The sequence below is a fragment of the Leptodactylus fuscus genome, unplaced genomic scaffold (genome assembly GCF_031893055.1).
Source record: "Leptodactylus fuscus isolate aLepFus1 unplaced genomic scaffold, aLepFus1.hap2 HAP2_SCAFFOLD_133, whole genome shotgun sequence".
Classification (NCBI taxonomy): Eukaryota; Metazoa; Chordata; class Amphibia; order Anura; family Leptodactylidae; genus Leptodactylus; species Leptodactylus fuscus.
Window position 1 is genome coordinate 182643 of NW_027440155.1, and position 24506 is coordinate 207148.

General features: G+C 44.2%; 1 protein-coding gene across 1 annotated transcript in view; it reads right to left on the bottom strand.

Moving 5' to 3' along the window:
• LOC142187076 (alpha-2-macroglobulin-like protein 1) overlaps positions 1-24506 on the bottom strand; it is a 114220-nt gene that overhangs the window by 58723 nt on the left and 30991 nt on the right. Inside the window, exon 17 of the mRNA XM_075261440.1 lies at positions 18083-18146. Coding sequence (XP_075117541.1) covers positions 18083-18146 — 64 coding nt within the window. The remainder of the gene's footprint in view (positions 1-18082; positions 18147-24506) is intronic.

Below are 24506 nucleotides of genomic sequence, written 5' to 3' on the forward strand. Positions count from 1 at the left end.
TGCCTCAATTCTTCGTGGCATAGATACAACAAGGTGCTGGAAGCATTCCTCAGAGATTTTGCTCCATATTGACATGATGGCATCACACAGTTGCAGTCGCAGATTTGTCGGCTGCACATCCATGATGCGAATCTCCCGTTCCACCACATCCCAAAGATGCTCCTCTATTGGATTGAGATCTGGTGACTGTGGAGGCCATTGGAGTACAGTGAACTCATTGTCATGTTCAAGAAACCAGTCTGAGATGATTCCAGCTTTATGACATGGCATTGCATTATCCTGCTGAAAGTAGCCATCAGATGTTGGGTACATTGTGGTCATAAAGGGATGGACATGGTCAGCAACAATACTCAGGTAGGCTTTGGCGTTGCAACGATGCTCAATTGGTACCAAGGGGCCCAAAGAGTGCCAAGAAAATATTCCCCACATCATGACACCACCACCACCAGCCTGTACCGTTACCGATACAAGGCAGGATGGATCCATGCTTTCACGTTGTTGACACCAAATTCTGACCCTACCATCCGAATGTCGCAGCAGAAATCGAGACTCATCAGACCAGGCAACGTTTTTCCAATCTTTAATTGTCCAATTTCGATGAGCTTGTGCAAATTGTAGCCTCAGTTTCCTGTTCTTAGCTGAAAGGAGTGGCACCCGGTGTGGTCTTCTGCTGCTGTAGCCCATCTGTAGCCTCAAAGTTGGACGTCCTGTGCGGCGTTCAGAGATGCTCTTCTGGCTACCTTGGTGTAACGGGTGGCTATTTGAGTCACTGTTGCCTTTCTATCAGCTGGAACCAGTCTGGCCATTCTCCTCTGACCTCTGGCATCAACAACGCATTTCCGCCCCCCACAGAACTGCTGCTCACTGGATGTTTTTTCTTTTTCGGACCATTCTCTGTAAACCCTAGAGATGGTTGTGCGTGAAAATCCCAGTAGATCAGCAGTTTCTGAAATCCTCAGACCAGCCCTTCTGGCACCAACAACCATGCCACGTTCAAAGGCACTCAAATCACCTTTCTTCCCCATACTGATGCTCGGTTTGAACTGCAGGAGATTGTCTTGGCCATGTCTACATGCCGAAATGCACTGAGTGGCCGCCATGTGATTGGCTGATTAGAAATTAAGTGTTAACGAGCAGTTGGACAGGTGTACCTAATAAAGTGGCCGGTGAGTGTATATAGAATGTAGTGCACTGTATACAGCAGTATATATAGAATGTATATACTTGGATTTGTACGGCTTTCCTGACTCTTAGCATCTACCTGTGAGTACACGTGGCCTCCTTCTTCGTGGCTCCTGTGTTGATATAAGACGTCTTGTGCGGGTGTTATACCCAGTAGCTGCCGCCCCTTCCCATGTGAATGTTGTTGCTGTCACTCACACTCGCTCCCGGTCAGGGGCTGCACTGGCTTTGTGTTTTCCTTTGTATGATTTTGCACCTACAGCTCTGCACTATCATTTGCCGCTCAGTGTCTGTATTTGCCGGGACTGACTGGTTCCTGTGGGGGCGTCTCTGATTCGATTTGCCGAGTTGATGGCCATGTGCAGGTTTCCTAGTTCCGTGTTCACATTTTATGCAGAGACTGGTAAAATATCTGCAGAGGGAGTTGTTGTGGTCAAGAGTCAAAGCTTGTCTTTGGTTTGGCTATCGCAGCCCGGCCATGGCTATCATCTCTGTGCCGTGCAGGCCTGATGGTTTCATTGATTCTGATGCCCTTAAACTTGTATTCAGCCCTGCTGAAATTTGTGGAGCTTTATTTTTTGGCTTCAGTTGTCTTTGTTCCTTGGTCAAGCTTTGACTTTCTACCACAGTGGCCTCTATGGTAAAAACGCCAAAACATCTGTCCACAGTGACATGTGATCACGTAACCGGTAGACCTCGACAAACCCATAGACTCAGGTCACAGGCGCCTACACCGAGCACCAGACCCCCTGAACAACGCAGTCAGTCCTAAAAGAAATCAGCAGAATAGAACAGAGGAAGCAGAAAAGATTAGAAAAAAGGGTCTGAGAAAGACGGGGAGCTAGCGGCCATGTGTCAGGACTTGGCTATGTATATACAGGGGTGTTCCCGCCTCCATGCACTGTATACAGAATGTGGTGCAGAGTGTATATCAGTATACAGAGGATATCAGGCACCTGATGACACCAGACTTAATCCAGTTGGAGAAGCCGCCATTCCTGGGGAAAATCTCGCCAGTGGTCGCTTCATTCCTGATAGATGGATAGAAGAGAACCATCAATATCTGATGTATACGTATAGCAGACTCGTGCTGTATACCTGCAGCAGTATATACACTCATAGTTTCTGCATTACCATCCCCCACCCCGTCTGTCAGTCAGACCAGACCAGGCGCACACAGTCATCCCCAGGTCTGCACATGGACTCGGTGTCCTCCATTACTTCACCGCTCTCTGTATTTGCTGCATCCTTCATAGTGACTGCACATGAGCCGGGTGTGTCATGGCCGCCGCGGGGTAGGAGCTGCTATGGAGGAGAGGTCGCCTCAGGACTCCTGGAAGGCTTTGGAGTGCAGTATACATCAGTATATACAGTGCAGAGTATACCTCAGTATATACAGTGCAAAGTATACATCAGTATATACAGTGCAGAGTATACATCAGTATATACAGTGCAGAGTATACATCAGTATATACAGTGCAGAGTATACATCAGTATATACAGTGCAGAGTATACATCAGTATATACAGTGCAGAGTATACATCAGTATATACAGTGCAGAGTATACATCAGTATATACAGTGCAGAGTATACCTCAGTATATACAGTGCAAAGTATACATCAGTATATACAGTGCAGAGTATACATCAGTATATACAGTGCAGAGTATACATCAGTATATACAGTGCAGAGTATACCTCAGTATATACAGTGCAGAGTATACATCAGTATATACAGTGCAGAGTATACATCAGTATATACAGTGCAGAGTATACATCAGTATATACAGTGCAGAGTATACATCAGTATATACAGTGCAGAGTATACCTCAGTATATACAGTGCAGAGTATACAGCAGTATATACAGTGCAGAGTATACATCAGTATATACAGTGCAGAGTATACATCAGTATATACAGTGCAGAGTATACATCAGTATATACAGTGCAGAGTATACATCAGTATATACAGTGCAGAGTATACATCAGTATATACAGTGCAGAGTATACATCAGTATATACAGTGCAGAGTATACATCAGTATATACAGTGCAGAGTATACCTCAGTATATACAGTGCAGAGTATACAGCAGTATATACAGTGCAGAGTATACATCAGTATATACAGTGCAGAGTATACATCAGTATATACAGTGCAGAGTATACATCAGTATATACAGTGCAGAGTATACATCAGTATATACAGTGCAGAGTATACATCAGTATATACAGTGCAGAGTATACAGCAGTATATACAGTGCAGAGTATACATCAGTATATACAGTGCAGAGTATACATCAGTATATACAGTGCAGAGTATACCTCAGTATATACAGTGCAAAGTATACATCAGTATATACAGTGCAGAGTATACATCAGTATATACAGTGCAGAGTATACATCAGTATATACAGTGCAGAGTATACATCAGTATATACAGTGCAGAGTATACCTCAGTATATACAGTGCAGAGTATACAGCAGTATATACAGTGCAGAGTATACATCAGTATATACAGTGCAGAGTATACATCAGTATATACAGTGCAGAGTATACATCAGTATATACAGTGCAGAGTATACCTCAGTATATACAGTGCAGAGTATACAGCAGTATATACAGTGCAGAGTATACAGCAGTATATACAGTGCAGAGTATACAGCAGTATATACAGTGCAGAGTATACATCAGTATATACAGTGCAGAGTATACATCAGTATATACAGTGCAGAGTATACAGCAGTATATACAGTGCAGAGTATACCTCAGTATATACAGTGCAGAGTATACATCAGTATATACAGTGCAGAGTATACAGCAGTATATACAGTGCAGAGTATACAGCAGTATATACAGTGCAGAGTATACAGCAGTATATACAGTGCAGAGTATACATCAGTATATACAGTGCAGAGTATACCTCAGTATATACAGTGCAGAGTATACCTCAGTATATACAGTGCAGAGTATACATCAGTATATACAGTGCAGAGTATACCTCAGTATATACAGTGCAGAGTATACCTCAGTATATACAGTGCAGAGTATACATCAGTATATACAGTGCAGAGTATACATCAGTATATACAGTGCAGAGTATACATCAGTATATACAGTGCAGAGTATACAGCAGTATATACAGTGCAGAGTATACAGCAGTATATACAGTGCAGAGTATACAGCAGTATATACAGTGCAGAGTATACATCAGTATATACAGTGCAGAGTATACATCACTATATACAGTGCAGAGTATACATCAGTATATACAGTGCAGAGTATACCTCAGTATATACAGTGCAGAGTATACCTCAGTATATACAGTGCAGAGTATACCTCAGTATATACAGTGCAGAGTATACATCAGTATATACAGTGCAGAGTATACATCAGTATATACAGTGCAGAGTATACATCAGTATATACAGTGCAGAGTATACATCAGTATATACAGTGCAGAGTATACATCAGTATATACAGTGCAGAGTATACAGCAGTATATACAGTGCAGAGTATACAGCAGTATATACAGTGCAGAGTATACAGCAGTATATACAGTGCAGAGTATACAGCAGTATATACAGTGCAGAGTATACAGCAGTATATACAGTGCAGAGTATACAGCAGTATATACAGTGCAGAGTATACAGCAGTATATACAGTGCAGAGTATACAGCAGTATATACAGTGCAGAGTATACATCAGTATATACAGTGCAGAGTATACATCAGTATATACAGTGCAGAGTATACATCAGTATATACAGTGCAGAGTATACAGCAGTATATACAGTGCAGAGTATACATCAGTATATACAGTGCAGAGTATACAGCAGTATATACAGTGCAGAGTATACAGCAGTATATACAGTGCAGAGTATACATCAGTATATACAGTGCAGAGTATACATCACTATATACAGTGCAGAGTATACATCAGTATATACAGTGCAGAGTATACATCAGTATATACAGTGCAGAGTATACATCAGTATATACAGTGCAGAGTATACATCAGTATATACAGTGCAGAGTATACATCAGTATATACAGTGCAGAGTATACATCAGTATATACAGTGCAGAGTATACATCAGTATATACAGTGCAGAGTATACAGCAGTATATACAGTGCAGAGTATACAGCAGTATATACAGTGCAGAGTATACAGCAGTATATACAGTGCAGAGTATACATCACTATATACAGTGCAGAGTATACATCAGTATATACAGTGCAGAGTATACATCAGTATATACAGTGCAGAGTATACATCAGTATATACAGTGCAGAGTATACATCAGTATATACAGTGCAGAGTATACATCAGTATATACAGTGCAGAGTATACAGCAGTATATACAGTGCAGAGTATACAGCAGTATATACAGTGCAGAGTATACATCAGTATATACAGTGCAGAGTATACATCAGTATATACAGTGCAGAGTATACAGCAGTATATACAGTGCAGAGTATACAGCAGTATATACAGTGCAGAGTATACAGCAGTATATACAGTGCAGAGTATACAGCAGTATATACAGTGCAGAGTATACAGCAGTATATACAGTGCAGAGTATACATCAGTATATACAGTGCAGAGTATACAGCAGTATATACAGTGCAGAGTATACAGCAGTATATACAGTGCAGAGTATACATCAGTATATACAGTGCAGAGTATACATCAGTATATACAGTGCAGAGTATACATCAGTATATACAGTGCAGAGTATACCTCAGTATATACAGTGCAGAGTATACAGCAGTATATACAGTGCAGAGTATACCTCAGTATATACAGTGCAGAGTATACAGCAGTATATACAGTGCAGAGTATACAGCAGTATATACAGTGCAGAGTATACAGCAGTATATACAGTGCAGAGTATACAGCAGTATATACAGTGCAGAGTATACAGCAGTATATACAGTGCAGAGTATACATCAGTATATACAGTGCAGAGTATACAGCAGTATATACAGTGCAGAGTATACATCACTATATACAGTGCAGAGTATACAGCAGTATATACAGTGCAGAGTATACATCAGTATATACAGTGCAGAGTATACAGCAGTATATACAGTGCAGAGTATACATCAGTATATACAGTGCAGAGTATACATCAGTATATACAGTGCAGAGTATACCTCAGTATATACAGTGCAGAGTATACATCAGTATATACAGTGCAGAGTATACCTCAGTATATACAGTGCAGAGTATACCTCAGTATATACAGTGCAGAGTATACATCAGTATATACAGTGCAGAGTATACAGCAGTATATACAGTGCAGAGTATACAGCAGTATATACAGTGCAGAGTATACAGCAGTATATACAGTGCAGAGTATACAGCAGTATATACAGTGCAGAGTATACAGCAGTATATACAGTGCAGAGTATACAGCAGTATATACAGTGCAGAGTATACATCAGTATATACAGTGCAGAGTATACATCAGTATATACAGTGCAGAGTATACATCAGTATATACAGTGCAGAGTATACATCAGTATATACAGTGCAGAGTATACATCAGTATATACAGTGCAGAGTATACATCAGTATATACAGTGCAGAGTATACAGCAGTATATACAGTGCAGAGTATACAGCAGTATATACAGTGCAGAGTATACAGCAGTATATACAGTGCAGAGTATACAGCAGTATATACAGTGCAGAGTATACATCACTATATACAGTGCAGAGTATACATCAGTATATACAGTGCAGAGTATACATCAGTATATACAGTGCAGAGTATACAGCAGTATATACAGTGCAGAGTATACAGCAGTATATACAGTGCAGAGTATACAGCAGTATATACAGTGCAGAGTATACAGCAGTATATACAGTGCAGAGTATACAGCAGTATATACAGTGCAGAGTATACAGCAGTATATACAGTGCAGAGTATACAGCAGTATATACAGTGCAGAGTATACAGCAGTATATACAGTGCAGAGTATACAGCAGTATATACAGTGCAGAGTATACAGCAGTATATACAGTGCAGAGTATACAGCAATATATACAGTGCAGAGTATACAGCAGTATATACAGTGCAGAGTATACAGCAGTATATACAGTGCAGAGTATACAGCAGTATATACAGTGCAGAGTATACAGCAGTATATACAGTGCAGAGTATACAGCAGTATATACAGTGCAGAGTATACAGCAGTATATACAGTGCAGAGTATACAGCAGTATATACAGTGCAGAGTATACAGCAGTATATACAGTGCAGAGTATACAGCAGTATATACAGTGCAGAGTATACATCAGTATATACAGTGCAGAGTATACATCAGTATATACAGTGCAGAGTATACATCAGTATATACAGTGCAGAGTATACAGCAGTATATACAGTGCAGAGTATACAGCAGTATATACAGTGCAGAGTATACAGCAGTATATACAGTGCAGAGTATACAGCAGTATATACAGTGCAGAGTATACAGCAGTATATACAGTGCAGAGTATACATCAGTATATACAGTGCAGAGTATACATCAGTATATACAGTGCAGAGTATACATCAGTATATACAGTGCAGAGTATACAGCAGTATATACAGTGCAGAGTATACAGCAGTATATACAGTGCAGAGTATACAGCAGTATATACAGTGCAGAGTATACAGCAGTATATACAGTGCAGAGTATACAGCAGTATATACAGTGCAGAGTATACAGCAGTATATACAGTGCAGAGTATACAGCAGTATATACAGTGCAGAGTATACAGCAGTATATACAGTGCAGAGTATACAGCAGTATATACAGTGCAGAGTATACATCAGTATATACAGTGCAGAGTATACATCAGTATATACAGTGCAGAGTATACATCAGTATATACAGTGCAGAGTATACAGCAGTATATACAGTGCAGAGTATACAGCAGTATATACAGTGCAGAGTATACATCAGTATATACAGTGCAGAGTATACATCAGTATATACAGTGCAGAGTATACATCAGTATATACAGTGCAGAGTATACATCAGTATATACAGTGCAGAGTATACAGCAGTATATACAGTGCAGAGTATACAGCAGTATATACAGTGCAGAGTATACAGCAGTATATACAGTGCAGAGTATACAGCAGTATATACAGTGCAGAGTATACAGCAGTATATACAGTGCAGACTATACATCGGAAGAAATAGCTATGACATGAACAATCGGGAGGTGAAGTTCCTGCTACAGTCATGGCCAAAAGTTCTGAGAATGCTACAAATAGTAATTGTTACAAAGTCTACGGCTTCAGTTTTCCTAATGGTAATTTGCATATTCTCCAGAATGTTATAAAGAGTGATCAGCTGAACAGCAATTACTTGCAAAGTCAATATTTGCCTAGAAAATGAACTTTATCCCCCAAAACACATTTCAACATCATTGCAGCCCTGCCTTAAAAGCACCAGCTAACATGGTTTCAGTGATTGCTCCAGTAACACAGGTGTGGGTGTTGATGAGGACAGGGCTGGAGATCAATCTGTCATGATTCAGTAAGAATGACACCACTGGACACTGTAAAAGGAGGCTGGTGCTTGGCATCATTGTTTCTCTTCTGTTAACCATGGTTATCTCTAAAGAAACACGTGCAGTCATCATTGCACTGCACAAAAATGGCCTAACAGGGAAGAGTATCGCAGCTAGAAAGATTGCACCTCAGTCACCAATCTATCGCATCATCAAGAACTTCAAGGAGAGAGGTTCCATTGTTGGCAAAAAGGCTCCAGGGCGCCCAAGAAAGACCAGCAAGCGCCAGGACCGTCTCTTAAAAGTGTTTCAGCTGTGGGATCGGGCTACCAGCAGTGCAGAGCTTGCTCAGGAATGGCAGCAGGCAGGTGTGAGGGCATCTGTACGCACTGTGAGGCGGAGACTCTTGGAGCAAGGCCTGGTCTCAAGGAGGGCAGCAAAGAAGCCACTTCTCTCCAGAAAAAGCATCAGGGACAGACTGATATTCTGCAAAAGCTACAGGTAGTGGCCTGCTGAGGACTGGGGGAAAGTCATTTTCTCTGATGAATCCCCTTTTCGATTGTTTGGGACATCTGGAAAACAGCTTATTGGGAGAAGAGGAGGTGAGCGCTACCACCAGTCTTGTCTCATGCCAACTGTAAAGCATCCTGAAACCATTCATGTGTGGGGTGGCTTCTCAGCCAAGGGAATCGGCTCTCTCACAGTCTTACCTAAAAACACAGCCATGAATAAAGAATGGGACCAGAATGTCCTCCAAGAGCAACTTCTCCCAACCGTCCAAGAGCAGTTTGGCCATCAGCAATGCCTTCTCCAGCATGATGGAGCACCTTGCCATAAAGCAAAGGGGAGAACTAAATGGCTCAGGGAACAAAACAGAGAGATTTTGGGTCCATGGCCTGGAAACCCCCCAGATCTTAATCCCATTGAGAACTTGTGGTCAATCATCAAGAGACGGGTGGACAAACAAAAACCTACAAATTCTGACAAAATGCAAGCATTGATTGTGCAAGAATGGACGGCTATCAGTCAGGATTTGGTCCAGAAGGTGATTGAGAGCTGCCAGGGAGAATTGCAGAGTCCTGAAGAAGAAGAAGGAGCAACACTGCAAATATTACACCGCTGCAGTAACTCCTTCTAACTGTCACTATAAGCTTTTATTACTCAGAATAGGATTGCAATTCTATTTCTGTATGTGATAAAAACATCTGACAAACACCCAGAAACCAGAGGGAGCAGATCATGTGACAAGAGGAGATTTGTGGCAGTCTCAGAACTTTTGGCCATGACTGTATACGCCGACGACCTCCTACTCCTGGCCCCCACCGAGAAAGACCTCCAAGAAAGCCTGTCAGTGCTGGAAACATTCAGCACCACATGGGCCCTACCCATCAACCAGAAGAAGACCAAAGTCATGGTATTCCAGAAGAAGGGCCACAATAAAGCCTCCACCACCTCACAATTCACACTGAACGGCTCCACACTGGAGAAAACCAACAGCTACACCGACCTGGGGCTGGAGCTCAGCCAATCAGGAAGCTTCAAAGCAGCAATAGAAACCCTGAAAGCAAAAGCCTGCAGAACCTTCTACGCCATCAGAAGACAACTGTACCACCTCAAACCACCGGTGAGGGTCTGGCTGAAGAGATTTGACGCAGTCATCTCCCCGATCCTTCTCTATGGCAGTGAGGTTTGGGGCCCAGCCACCTACCCAGACCAGTCAAGGTGGGATTCCAGCCCAACAGAGAACTTCCACCTGGAGTTCTGCAAATACCTGCTCCATGTCCATCGCAACACCACCAACATGGCCTGCAGGGCAGAGCTAGGCAGACTCCCCCTATGGCTCACCATACAGAAGAGGGCGCTATCATTCTGGACTCACATACAGGGCAGCAGTCCTGACTCTTACCACCACCAAGCCTGGCTGAGCCACAGAGCCCCGAGAAAAACTGATACCCCCCAACCAAGCATCAGCCATCTGCCAAGCCAAAACCCCCAACATGCCCCGAACAAGGCTCAAATAAAAGGAGTCATTGAGAGAGACAGAGAGCGGTACATGGAGGAATGGAGAAGCGCAATAAATAACTCCAAGAAACTCACCAATGTGTACCAATCCCTACAAAGGGACTACACCATGGCCACCTACCTGGAGAGAATACGCCACCCCAAGCACAGACAGACCCTGAGCCGGTACAGACTGAGCGCCCACAACCTAGAGATAGAGACGGGGCGATACAGGCAGACGTACAAGCCACGGGAGAAGAGACTGTGCCAGCACTGTGACCAGGGGGCCCTAGAAGACCAGACCCACTTCCTGCTACACTGCACCAAATACTCAGCTATGAGGGCCGTCTACTACCAAAGACTCTCAGCCCACATCCCAGACTGGGAGAAGAGGAAACTCTACATCCTACTGGGAGAAGAAGAGGCCACTGTGGAGATCGCTGCCCAATACGTGTCCAGCTGTCACCAAACCAGAGGAAGATGAGACTCCACGGACTGTTATATTTATCCCAATACACCCGCCCCACCCCCACCCCACCCCACCTCCCCATATAGCAGTCACCAAACCAGAGGAAGATGAGACTCCACGGACGGTTATACCCCAAACCACCCGCCCCACCCCACCCCACCTCCCCATATAGCGGTCACCAACTAAGAGGAAGATGAGACTCAACGGACTGTTATATTTATCCCAATACACCCGCCCCACCCCACCCCCACCTCCCCATATAGCAGTCACCAACGAAGAGGAAGATGAGACTCCATGGTCTGTTATGGGTTGTATATCGGGATATACTGGGGTGTGTATTATGGGGTGTATATCAGGATATATCGGGGTGTGTATTATGGGGTGTATATCGGGATATATCGGGGTGTGTATATCAGGATATATTGGGGTGTATATATCAGGATATATCAGGTGTGTATTATGGGGTGTATATCGGGATATATCGGGGTGTGTATATCGGGATATATGGGGGTGACACTCTATATCTATATGAACCTTTGGTTGGTCTGGGCCGGGCCGCTCCTTTGGCTATTCCTACGTCTTTTATAGATGTGAGTTCGTCACCTGGATAGAAGAGACATGGCGGTTACTTTCTAGATCCTTCGTCTCGCTGCGTCTTCTCCTCCATGAAGGGATTTTTCTTCCATCTTCTGGATTTTTTGCTTTCTTTGTCTTCTTATCTTCTATTTCAGGTCATTTTTACCTTTTCAGTATTTTGCAGGTTTCGCACTTATTATATTAGTTCTGGATTATTTTTGGTGTTTCTTTTGCGCCCGGTAATGGTGATGACGCTCAATGTAGGAGATTGTCTGATCTCTTTGCAATGCTCTTTGGTTTCTACCGGGGGTCGAATAACGGTTGATATTGGGGCTGTTTTGATGGCTTTTAATCCCTTTATACCCTGCTGTGGTCACAGTCCATGGACATGACCCTATACAAGTCACAGTCCATACACATGACCCTACACAAGTCACAGTCCATACACATGACCCTACACAAGTCACAGTCCATACACATGACCCTACACAAGTCACAGTCCATACACATGACCCTACACAAGTCACAGTCCATACACATGACCCTACACAAGTCACAGTCCATAGACATGACCCTACACAAGTCATAGTCCATGGACATGACCCTACACAAGTCACAGTCCATAGACATGACCCTACACAAGTCACAGTCCATACACATGACCCTACACAAGTCACAGTCCATACACATGACCCTACACAAGTCACAGTCCATACACATGACCCTACACAAGTCACAGTCCATTGACATGACCCTACACAAGTCACAGTCCATGGACATGACCCTACACAAGTCACAGTCCATGGACATGACCCTACACAAGTCACAGTCCATGGACATGACCCTACACAAGTCACAGTCCATACAGATGACCCTACACAAGTCACAGTCCATACACATGACCCTACACAAGTCACAGTCCATGGACATGACCCTAAACAAGTCACAGTCCATGGACATGACCCTACACAAGTCACAGTCCATACACATGACCCTACACAAGTCACAGTCCATACACATGACCCTACACAAGTCACAGTCCAAGGACATGACCCTACACAAGTCACAGTCCATGGACATGACCCTACAAAAGTCACAGTCCATACACATGACCCTACACAAGTCACAGTCCATGGACATGACCCTACACAAGTCACAGTCCATACACATGACCCTACACAAGTCACAGTCCATGGACATGACCCTACACAAGTCACAGTCCATGGACATGACCCTACACAAGTCACAGTCCATAGACATGACCCTACACAAGTCACAGTCCATGGACATGACCCTACACAAGTCACAGTCCATAGACATGACCCTACACAAGTCACAGTCCATAGACATGACCCTACACAAGTCACAGTCCATAGACATGACCCTACACAAGTCACAGTCCATAGACATGACCCTACACAAGTCACAGTCCAAGGACATGACCCTACACAAGTCACAGTCCATACACATGACCCTACACAAGTCACAGTCCATAGACATGACCCTACACAAGTCACAGTCCATACACATGACCCTACACAAGTCACAGTCCATAGACATGACCCTACACAAGTCACAGTCCATGGACATGACCCTACACAAGTCACAGTCCAAGGACATGACCCTACACAAGTCACAGTCCATACACAAGTCACAGTCCAAGGACATGACCCTACACAAGTCACAGTCCATAGACATGACCCTACACAAGTCACAGTCCATGGACATGACCCTACACAAGTCACAGTCCATGGACATGACCCTACACAAGTCACAGTCCATACACATGACCCTACACAAGTCACAGTCCATGGACATGACCCTACACAAGTCACAGTCCATGGACATGACCCTACACAAGTCACAGTCCATAGACATGACCCTACACAAGTCACAGTCCAAGGACATGACCCTACAAAAGTCACAGTCCAAGGACATGACCCTACACAAGTCACAGTCCATTGATATCGCCCTACACAAGTCACAGTCCATACACATGACCCTACACAAGTCACAGTCCATGGACATGACCCTACACAAGTCACAGTCCATACACATGACCCTACACAAGTCACAGTCCATGGACATGACCCTACACAAGTCACAGTCCATGGACATGACCCTACACAAGTCACAGTCCATAGACATGACCCTACACAAGTCACAGTCCATGGACATGACCCTACACAAGTCACAGTCCATGGACATGACCCTACACAAGTCACAGTCCATACACATGACCCTACACAAGTCACAGTCCATACACATGACCCTACACAAGTCACAGTCCATACACATGACCCTACACAAGTCACAGTCCATGGACATGACCCTACACAAGTCACAGTCCATGGACATGACCCTACACAAGTCTCAGTCCATACACATGACCCTACACAAGTCACAGTCCAAGGACATGACCCTACACAAGTCACAGTCCATACACATGACCCTACACAAGTCACAGTCCATGGACATGACCCTACACAAGTCACAGTCCATACACATGACCCTACACAAGTCACAGTCCATAGACATGACCCTACACAAGTCACAGTCCATACACATGACCCTACACAAGTCACAGTCCATACACATGACCCTACACAAGTCACAGTCCATGGACATGACCCTACACAAGTCACAGTCCAAGGACATGACCCTACACAAGTCACAGTCCATGGACATGACCCTACACAAGTCACAGTCCATACACATGACCCTACACAAGTCACAGTCCATACACATGACCCTACACAAGTCACAGTCCATGGACATGACCCTACACAAGTCACAGTCCATGGACATGACCCTACACAAGTCACAGTCCATGGACATGACCCTACACAAGTCACAGTCCATAGACATGACCCTACACAAGTCACAGTCCATACACATGACCCTACACAAGTCACAGTCCATGGACATGACCCTACACAAGTCACAGTCCATGGACATGACCCTACACAAGTCACAGTCCATGGACATGACCCTACACAAGTCACAGTCCATAGACATGACCCTACACAAGTCACAGTCCATGGACATGACCCTACACAAGTCACAGTCCATTGACATGACCCTACACAAGTCACAATCCATATACATGACCCTACACAAGTCACAGTCCAAGGACATGACCCTACACAAGTCACAGTCCAAGGACATGACCCTACACAAGTCACAGTCCATACACATGACCCTACACAAGTCACAGTCCATAGACATGACCCTACACAAGTCACAGTCCATGGACATGACCCTACACAAGTCACAGTCCAAGGACATGACCCTACACAAGTCACAGTCCATACATAAGTCACAGTCCAAGGACATGACCCTACACAAGTCACAGTCCAAGGACATGACCCTACACAAGTCACAGTCCATAGACATGACCCTACACAAGTCACAGTCCATACACATGACCCTACACAAGTCACAGTCCATACACATGACCCTACACAAGTCACAGTCCAAGGACATGACCCTACACAAGTCACAGTCCATACACATGACCCTACACAAGTCACAGTCCATGGACATGACCCTACACAAGTCACAGTCCATACACATGACCCTACACAAGTCACAGTCCATACACATGACCCTACACAAGTCACAGTCCAAGGACATGACCCTACACAAGTCACAGTCCATAGACATGACCCTACACAAGTCACAGTCCATGGACATGACCCTACACAAGTCACAGTCCAAGGACACGACCCTACACAAGTCACAGTCCAAGGACATGACCCTACACAAGTCACAGTCCATTGACATGACCCTACACAAGTCACAGTCCATTGACATGACCCTACACAAGTCACGGTCCATAGACATGACCCTACACAAGTCATAGTCCATAGACATGACCCTACACAAGTCACAGTCCATTGACATGACCCTACACAAGTCACGGTCCATTGACATGACCCTACACAAGTCACGGTCCATAGACATGACCCTACACAAGTCACAGTCCATACACATGACCCTACACAAGTCACAGTCCAAGGACATGACCCTACACAAGTCACAGTCCATACACATGACCCTACACAAGTCACAGTCCATGGACATGACCCTACACAAGTCACAGTCCATTGATATGACCCTACACAAGTCACAGTCCATACACATGACCCTACACAAGTCACAGTCCATAGACATGACCCTACACAAGTCACAGTCCATGGACATGACCCTACACAAGTCACAGTCCATGGACATGACCCTACACAAGTCACAGTCCATAGACATGACCCTACACAAGTCACAGTCCATACACATGACCCTACACAAGTCACAGTCCATGGACATGACCCTACACAAGTCACAGTCCATGGACATGACCCTACACAAGTCACAGTCCATGGACATGACCCTACACAAGTCACAGTCCATAGACATGACCCTACACAAGTCACAGTCCATGGACATGACCCTACACAAGTCACAGTCCATTGACATGACCCTACACAAGTCACAATCCATATACATGACCCTACACAAGTCACAGTCCAAGGACATGACCCTACACAAGTCACAGTCCAAGGACATGACCCTACACAAGTCACAGTCCATACACATGACCCTACACAAGTCACAGTCCATAGACATGACCCTACACAAGTCACAGTCCATGGACATGACCCTACACAAGTCACAGTCCAAGGACATGACCCTACACAAGTCACAGTCCATACATAAGTCACAGTCCAAGGACATGACCCTACACAAGTCACAGTCCAAGGACATGACCCTACACAAGTCACAGTCCATAGACATGACCCTACACAAGTCACAGTCCATACACATGACCCTACACAAGTCACAGTCCATACACATGACCCTACACAAGTCACAGTCCAAGGACATGACCCTACACAAGTCACAGTCCATACACATGACCCTACACAAGTCACAGTCCATGGACATGACCCTACACAAGTCACAGTCCATACACATGACCCTACACAAGTCACAGTCCATACACATGACCCTACACAAGTCACAGTCCAAGGACATGACCCTACACAAGTCACAGTCCATAGACATGACCCTACACAAGTCACAGTCCATGGACATGACCCTACACAAGTCACAGTCCAAGGACACGACCCTACACAAGTCACAGTCCAAGGACACGACCCTACACAAGTCACAGTCCATTGACATGACCCTACACAAGTCACGGTCCATAGACATGACCCTACACAAGTCATAGTCCATAGACATGACCCTACACAAGTCACAGTCCATTGACATGACCCTACACAAGTCACGGTCCATTGACATGACCCTACACAAGTCACGGTCCATAGACATGACCCTACACAAGTCACAGTCCATACACATGACCCTACACAAGTCACAGTCCAAGGACATGACCCTACACAAGTCACAGTCCATTGACATGACCCTACACAAGTCACAGTCCATACACATGACCCTACACAAGTCACAGTCTATGGACATGACCCTACACAAGTCACAGTCCATACACATGACCCTACACAAGTCACAGTCCATGGACATGACCCTACACAAGTCACAGTCCATAGACATGACCCTACACAAGTCATAGTCCATTGATATGACCCTACACAAGTCACAGTCCATACACATGACCCTACACAAGTCACAGTCCATAGACATGACCCTACACAAGTCATAGTCCATTGATATGACCCTACACAAGTCACAGTCCATACACATGACCCTACACAAGTCACAGTCCATGGACATGACCCTACACAAGTCACAGTCCATGGAGACGACCCAATTGTGCACATCAGCAGAACTAGACCCTATAGGACAGGTGACCATCATGATCTACGATACCCCCTTTCCTCTCCGTATACTCCTGGTAGCTGAGATATGGGGTTGCTGTAGAGCTGATTTAGCTGTTCCTGAAATGTGAGGTCCGCAGATATTTTACACCATAAATGATGAGATGCACCACTAGTTTTAGAGAACCCCCATAAGTGGTGACCCCACTGGCTGTAAAGGTGTGCCGCCACATCATAGGTGGGCTCAGTGCATGGACCACAATGACGGGAACTTGTCAGCGGTCACAAGTGCTCTATCTCACATGTACACATCTTGAGAAATATTCCTCCATCCCCACTTGGGGTAATAGGGGTATCTGAGGGGGCATCACTGGCACAACCCACACTAGGGCAATACAGGGGGCACAGCAGGCGGGTCTGTCCAGACAGCAGAAGATGAGCCTGGACCAGTCACTGCGCCACTTACCTGGTGATGGAAGAATCCCTGGTGCGGCCGTCACCCTCAGGATCGTGCACAGTAATGTACAATATATAGGGATTACTTACTGCGCCAAGAACAGGTGGTGGGAGCGACAATGTCCAAACTGGTGAGGAAGAAGACGTCCATCTCCTGAGGAGGAGAAGAAGAGGAAGCCATCACTGATACAGAGGAGAGGGTGCAAGAGAAGTAGTACTGTGCAGTGTTCGTATATACAGGAGAAGTGGTACTGTGCACTGTCCATATATACAGGACATGAGAAGTGGTACTGTGTACTGTCCTTATATACAGGACTAGAGAAGTAGTACTGTGTACTGTCCATATATACAGGACTAGAGAAGTGGTACTGTGCACTGTCCATATATACAGGACTAGAGAAGTAGTACTGTGCACTACTCATATATACAGGACTAGAGAAGTAGTACTGTGCACTGTCCTTATATACAGGACTAGAGAAGTGGTACTGTGCACTGTCCTTATATACAGGACTAGAGAAGTGGTACTGTGCACTGTCCTTATATACAGGACTAGAGAAGTAGTACTGTGCACTGTCCATATATACAGTGGAAGAGAAGTAGTACTGTGCACTGTCCATATATACAGGACAAGAGAAGTGGTACTGTGCACTGTCCATATATACAGGACTAGAGAAGTGGTACTGTGCACTGTCCATATATACAGGAGAAGTAGTACTGTGTACTGTCCATATATACAGGACTAGAGAAGTGGTACTGTGCAGTGTCTATATATACAGGACTAGAGAAGTGGTACTGTGCACTGTCCATATATACAGGAGAGGAGAAGTGGTACTGTGCACTGTCCATATATACAGGAGAGGAGAAGTAGTACTGTGCACTGTCCATATATACAGGAGAGGAGAAGTGGTACTGTGCACTGTCCATATATACAGGACTAGAGAAGTAGTACTGTGCACTGTCCATATATACAGGAGAGAAGTGGTACTGTGCACTGTCCATATATACAGGAGAAGTAGTACTGTGTACTGTCCATATATACAGGACTAGAGAAGTGGTACTGTGCACTGTCCATATATACAAGAGAAGTAGTACTGTGCACTGTCCATATATACAGGACTAGAGAAGTGGTACTGTGCACTGTCCATATATACAGGACTAGAGAAGTGGTACTGTGCACTGTCCATATATACAGGACTAGAGAAGTGGTACTGTGCACTGTCCATATATACAGGACTAGAGAAGTAGTACTGTGCACTGTCCATATATACAGGAGAGAAGTGGTACTGTGCACTGTCCATATATACAGGACTAGAGAAGTGGTACTGTGCACTGTCCATATATACAGGACTAGAGAAGTGGTACTGTGCACTGTCCATATATACAGGATTAGAGAAGTAGTACTGTGCACTATCCATATATACAGGACTAGAGAAGTGGTACTGTGCACTGTCCTTATATACAGGACTAGAGAAGTGGTACTGTGCATTATCCATATATACAGGACTAGAGAAGTGGTACTGTGCACTGTCCATATATACAGGACTAGAGAAGTGGTACTGTGCACTGTCCATATATACAGGATTAGAGAAGTGGTACTGTGCACTGCCCATATATACAGGACTAGAGAAGTGGTACTGTGCACTGTCCATATATACAGGACTAGAGAAGTGGTACTGCGCACTGTGTATATATACAGGAGAGGAGAAGTGGTACTGTGCACTGTCCATATATACAGGACTAGAGAAGTGGTACTGCGCACTGTCCTTATATACAGGACTAGAGAAGTAGTACTGTGCACTGTCCATATATACAGGACTAGAGAAGTGGTACTGTGCACTGTCCATATATACAGGACTAGAGAAGTGGTACTGTGCACTGTCCATATATACAGGAGAGGAGAAGTGGTACTGTGCACTGTCCATATATACAGGAGAGAAGTGGTACTGTGCACTGTCCATATATACAGGAGAAGAGAAGTGGTACTGTGCACTGTCCCTATATACAGGACTAGAGAAGTGGTACTGTGCACTGTCCATATATACAGGAGAGAAGTGGTACTGTGCACTGTCCATATATACAGGAGAAGAGAAGTGGTACTGTGCACTGTCCCTATATACAGGACTAGAGAAGTAGTACTGTGCACTGTCCATATATACAGGACTAGAGAAGTGGTACTGTGCACTGTCCATATATACAGGACTACAGAAGTGGTACTGTGCACTGTCCATATATACAGGACTAGAGAAGTAGTACTGTGCACTGTCCATATATACAGGACTAGAGAAGTGGTACTGTGCACTGCCCATATATACAGGACTAGAGAAGTGGTACTGTGCACTGTCCTTATATACAGGACTAGAGAAGTGGTACTGTGCACTGTCCATATATACAGGAGAAGAGAAGTGGTACTGTGCACTGTCCCTATATACAGGACTAGAGAAGTGGTACTGTGCACTGTCCATATATACAGGACTAGAGAAGTGGTACTGTGCACTGCCCATATATACAGGACTAGAGAAGTGGTACTGTGCACTGTCCATATATACAGGAGAAGTGGTACTGTGCACTGTCCATATATACAGGACTAGAGAAGTGGTACTGTGCACTGTCCATATATACAGGACTAAAGAAGTGGTACTGTGCACTGTCCATATATACAGGACTAGAGAAGTGGTACTGTGCACTGTCCATATATACAAGAGAAGTAGTACTGTGCACTGTCCATATATACAGGAGAAGTGGTACTGTGCACTGCCCATATATACAGGACTAGAGAAGTGGTACTGTGTACTGTCCATATATACAGGACTAGAGAAGTGGTACTGTGCACTGTCCTTATATACAGGAGAAGAGAAGTGGTACTGTGCACTGTCCATATATACAGGACTAGAGAAGTGGTACTGTGCACTGTCCATATATACAGGAGAAGAGAAGTGGTACTGTGCACTGTCCATATATACAGGACTAGAGAAGTGGTACTGTGCACTGTCCATATATACAGGAGAGGAGAAGTGGTACTGTGCACTGTCCTTATATACAGGACTAGAGAAGTAGTACTGTGCACTGTCCATATATACAGGACTAGAGAAGTAGTACTGTGCACTGTCCATATATACAGAACTAGAGAAGTAGTACTGTGCACTGTCCATATATACAAGAGAAGTAGTACTGTGCACTGTCCATATATACAGGACTAGAGAAATGGTACTGTGCACTGTCCATATATACAGGAGAAGTGGTACTGTGCACTGTCCATATATACAGGACTAGAGAAGTGGTACTGTGCACTGTCCATATATACAGGAGAAGTGGTACTGTGCACTGTCCATATATACAGGACTAGAGAAGTGGTACTGTGCACTGTCCATATATACAGGAGAAGAGAAGTGGTACTGTGCACTGTCCATATATACAGGACTAGAGAAGTGGTACTGTGCACTGTCCATATATACAGGAGAGGAGAAGTGGTACTGTGCACTGTTCATATATACAGGAGAAGAGAAGTAGTACTGTGCACTGTTCATATATACAGGAGAAGAGAAGTAGTACTGTGCACTGTTCATATATACAGGACTAGAGAAGTAGTACTGTGCACTGTTCATATATACAGGAGAAGAGAAGTAGTACTGTGCACTGTTCATATATACAGGACTAGAGAAGTGGTACTGTGCACTGCCCATATATACAGGAGAGGAGAAGTGGTACTGTGCACTGTCCATATATACAGGACTAGAGAAGTGGTACTGTGTACTGTCCTTATATACAGGACTAGAGAAGTAGTACTGTGCACTGTCCATATATACAGGAGAAGAGAAGTAGTACTGTGCACTGTTCATATATACAGGACTAGAGAAGTGGTACTGTGCACTGCCCATATATACAGGACTAGAGAAGTGGTACTGTGCACTGTCCTTATATACAGGACTAGAGAAGTGGTACTGTGCACTGTCCATATATACAGGACTAGAGAAGTGGTACTGTGCACTGTCCATATATACAGGACTAGAGAAGTGGTACTGTGCACTGTCCATATATACAGGAGAAGAGAAGTGGTACTGTGCACTGTCCATATATACAGGATTAGAGAAGTAGTACTGTGCACTGTCCATATATACAGGACTAGAGAAGTGGTACTGTGCACTGTCCTTATATACAGGACTAGAGAAGTGGTACTGTGCACTGTCCATATATACAGGACTAGAGAAGTGGTACTGTGCACTGTCCATATATACAGGAGAGGAGAAGTGGTACTGTGCACTGTCCATATATACAGGACTAGAGAAGTGCTACTGTGCACTGTCCCTATATACAGGACTAGAGAAGTAGTACTGTGCACTGTCCATATATACAGGACTAGAGAAGTGGTACTGTGCACTGTCCATATATACAGGACTAGAGAAGTGGTACTGTGCACTGTCCTTATATACAGGACTAGAGAAGTGGTACTGTGCACTGTCCATATATACAGAACTAGAGAAGTAGTACTGTGCACTGTCCATATATACAAGAGAAGTAGTACTGTGCACTGTCCATATATACAGGAGAAGTGGTACTGTGCACTGTCCATATATACAGGACTAGAGAAGTGGTACTGTGCACTGTCCATATATACAGGAGAAGTGGTACTGTGCACTGTCCATATATACAGGACTAGAGAAGTGGTACTGTGCACTGTCCATATATACAGGACTAGAGAAGTGGTACTGAGCACTGTCCATATATACAGGACTAGAGAAGTGGTACTGTGCACTGTCCATATATACAGGACTAGAGAAGTGGTACTGTGCACTGTCCTTATATACAGGACTAGAGAAGTGGTACTGTGTACTGTCCTTTTATACAGGACTAGAGAAGTAGTACTGTGCACTGTCCATATATACAGGACTAGAGAAGTGGTACTGTGCACTGTCCATATATACAGGATTAGAGAAGTGGTACTGTGCACTGCCCATATATACAGGACTAGAGAAGTAGTACTGTGCACTATCCATATATACAGGAGAGGAGAAGTGGTACTGTGCACTGTCCTTATATACAGGACTAGAGAAGTAGTACTGTGCACTGTCCATATATACAGGACTAGAGAAGTAGTACTGTGCACTATCCATATATACAGGAGAGGAGAAGTGGTACTGTGCACTGTCCATATATACAGGACTAGAGAAGTGGTACTGTGTACTGTCCTTATATACAGGACTAGAGAAGTGGTACTGTGCACTGTCCATATATACAGGATTAGAGAAGTGGTACTGTGCACTGTCCTTATATACAGGACTAGAGAAGTGGTACTGTGCACTGTCCATATATACAGGATTAGAGAAGTGGTACTGTGCACTGTCCATATATACAGGACTAGAGAAGTGGTACTGTGCACTGTCCATATATACAGGATTAGAGAAGTGGTACTGTGCACTGCCCATATATACAGGACTAGAGAAGTGGTACTGTGCACTGTCCATATATACAGGACTAGAGAAGTAGTACTGTGCACTGTCCATATATACAGGACTAGAGAAGTGGTACTGCGCACTGTCCTTATATACAGGACTAGAGAAGTGGTACTGTGCACTGTCCATATATACAGGACTAGAGAAGTGGTACTGTGCACTGTCCTTATATACAGGACTAGAGAAGTGGTACTGTGCACTCTCCATATATACAGGACTAGAAAAGTGGTACTGTGCACTGCCCATATATACAGGACTAGAGAAGTGGTACTGTGCACTGTCCATATATACAGGACTAGAGAAGTGGTACTGTGCACTGTCCATATATACAGGAGAAGAGAAGTGGTACTGTGCACTGTCCCTATATACAGGACTAGAGAAGTGGTACTGTGCACTGTCCATATATACAGGACTAGAGAAGTGGTACTGTGCACTGACCATATATACAGGACTAGAGAAGTGGTACTGTGCACTGCCCATATATACAGGACTAGAGAAGTGGTACTGTGCACTGTCCATATATACAGGAGAAGTGGTACTGTGCACTGTCCATATATACAGGATAAGAGAAGTGGTACTGTGCACTGTCCATATATACAGGACTAGAGAAGTGGTACTGTGCACTGACCATATATACAGGACTAGAGAAGTGGTACTGTGCACTGTCCATATATACAGGAGAAGTGGTACTGTGCACTGTCCATATATACATGATAAGAGAAGTGGTACTGTGCACTGTCCATATATACAGGAGAAGTGGTACTGTGCACTGTCCATATATACAGGACTAGAGAAGTGGTACTGTGCACTGTCCATATATACAGGACTAGAGAAGTGGTACTGTGCACTGACCATATATACAGGACTAGAGAAGTGGTACTGTGCACTGTCCATATATACAGGAGAAGTGGTACTGTGCACTGTCCATATATACAGGATAAGAGAAGTGGTACTGTGCACTGTCCATATATACAGGAGAAGTGGTACTGTGCACTGTCCATATATACAGGACTAGAGAAGTGGTACTGTGCACTGTCCATATATACAGGACTAGAGAAGTGGTACTG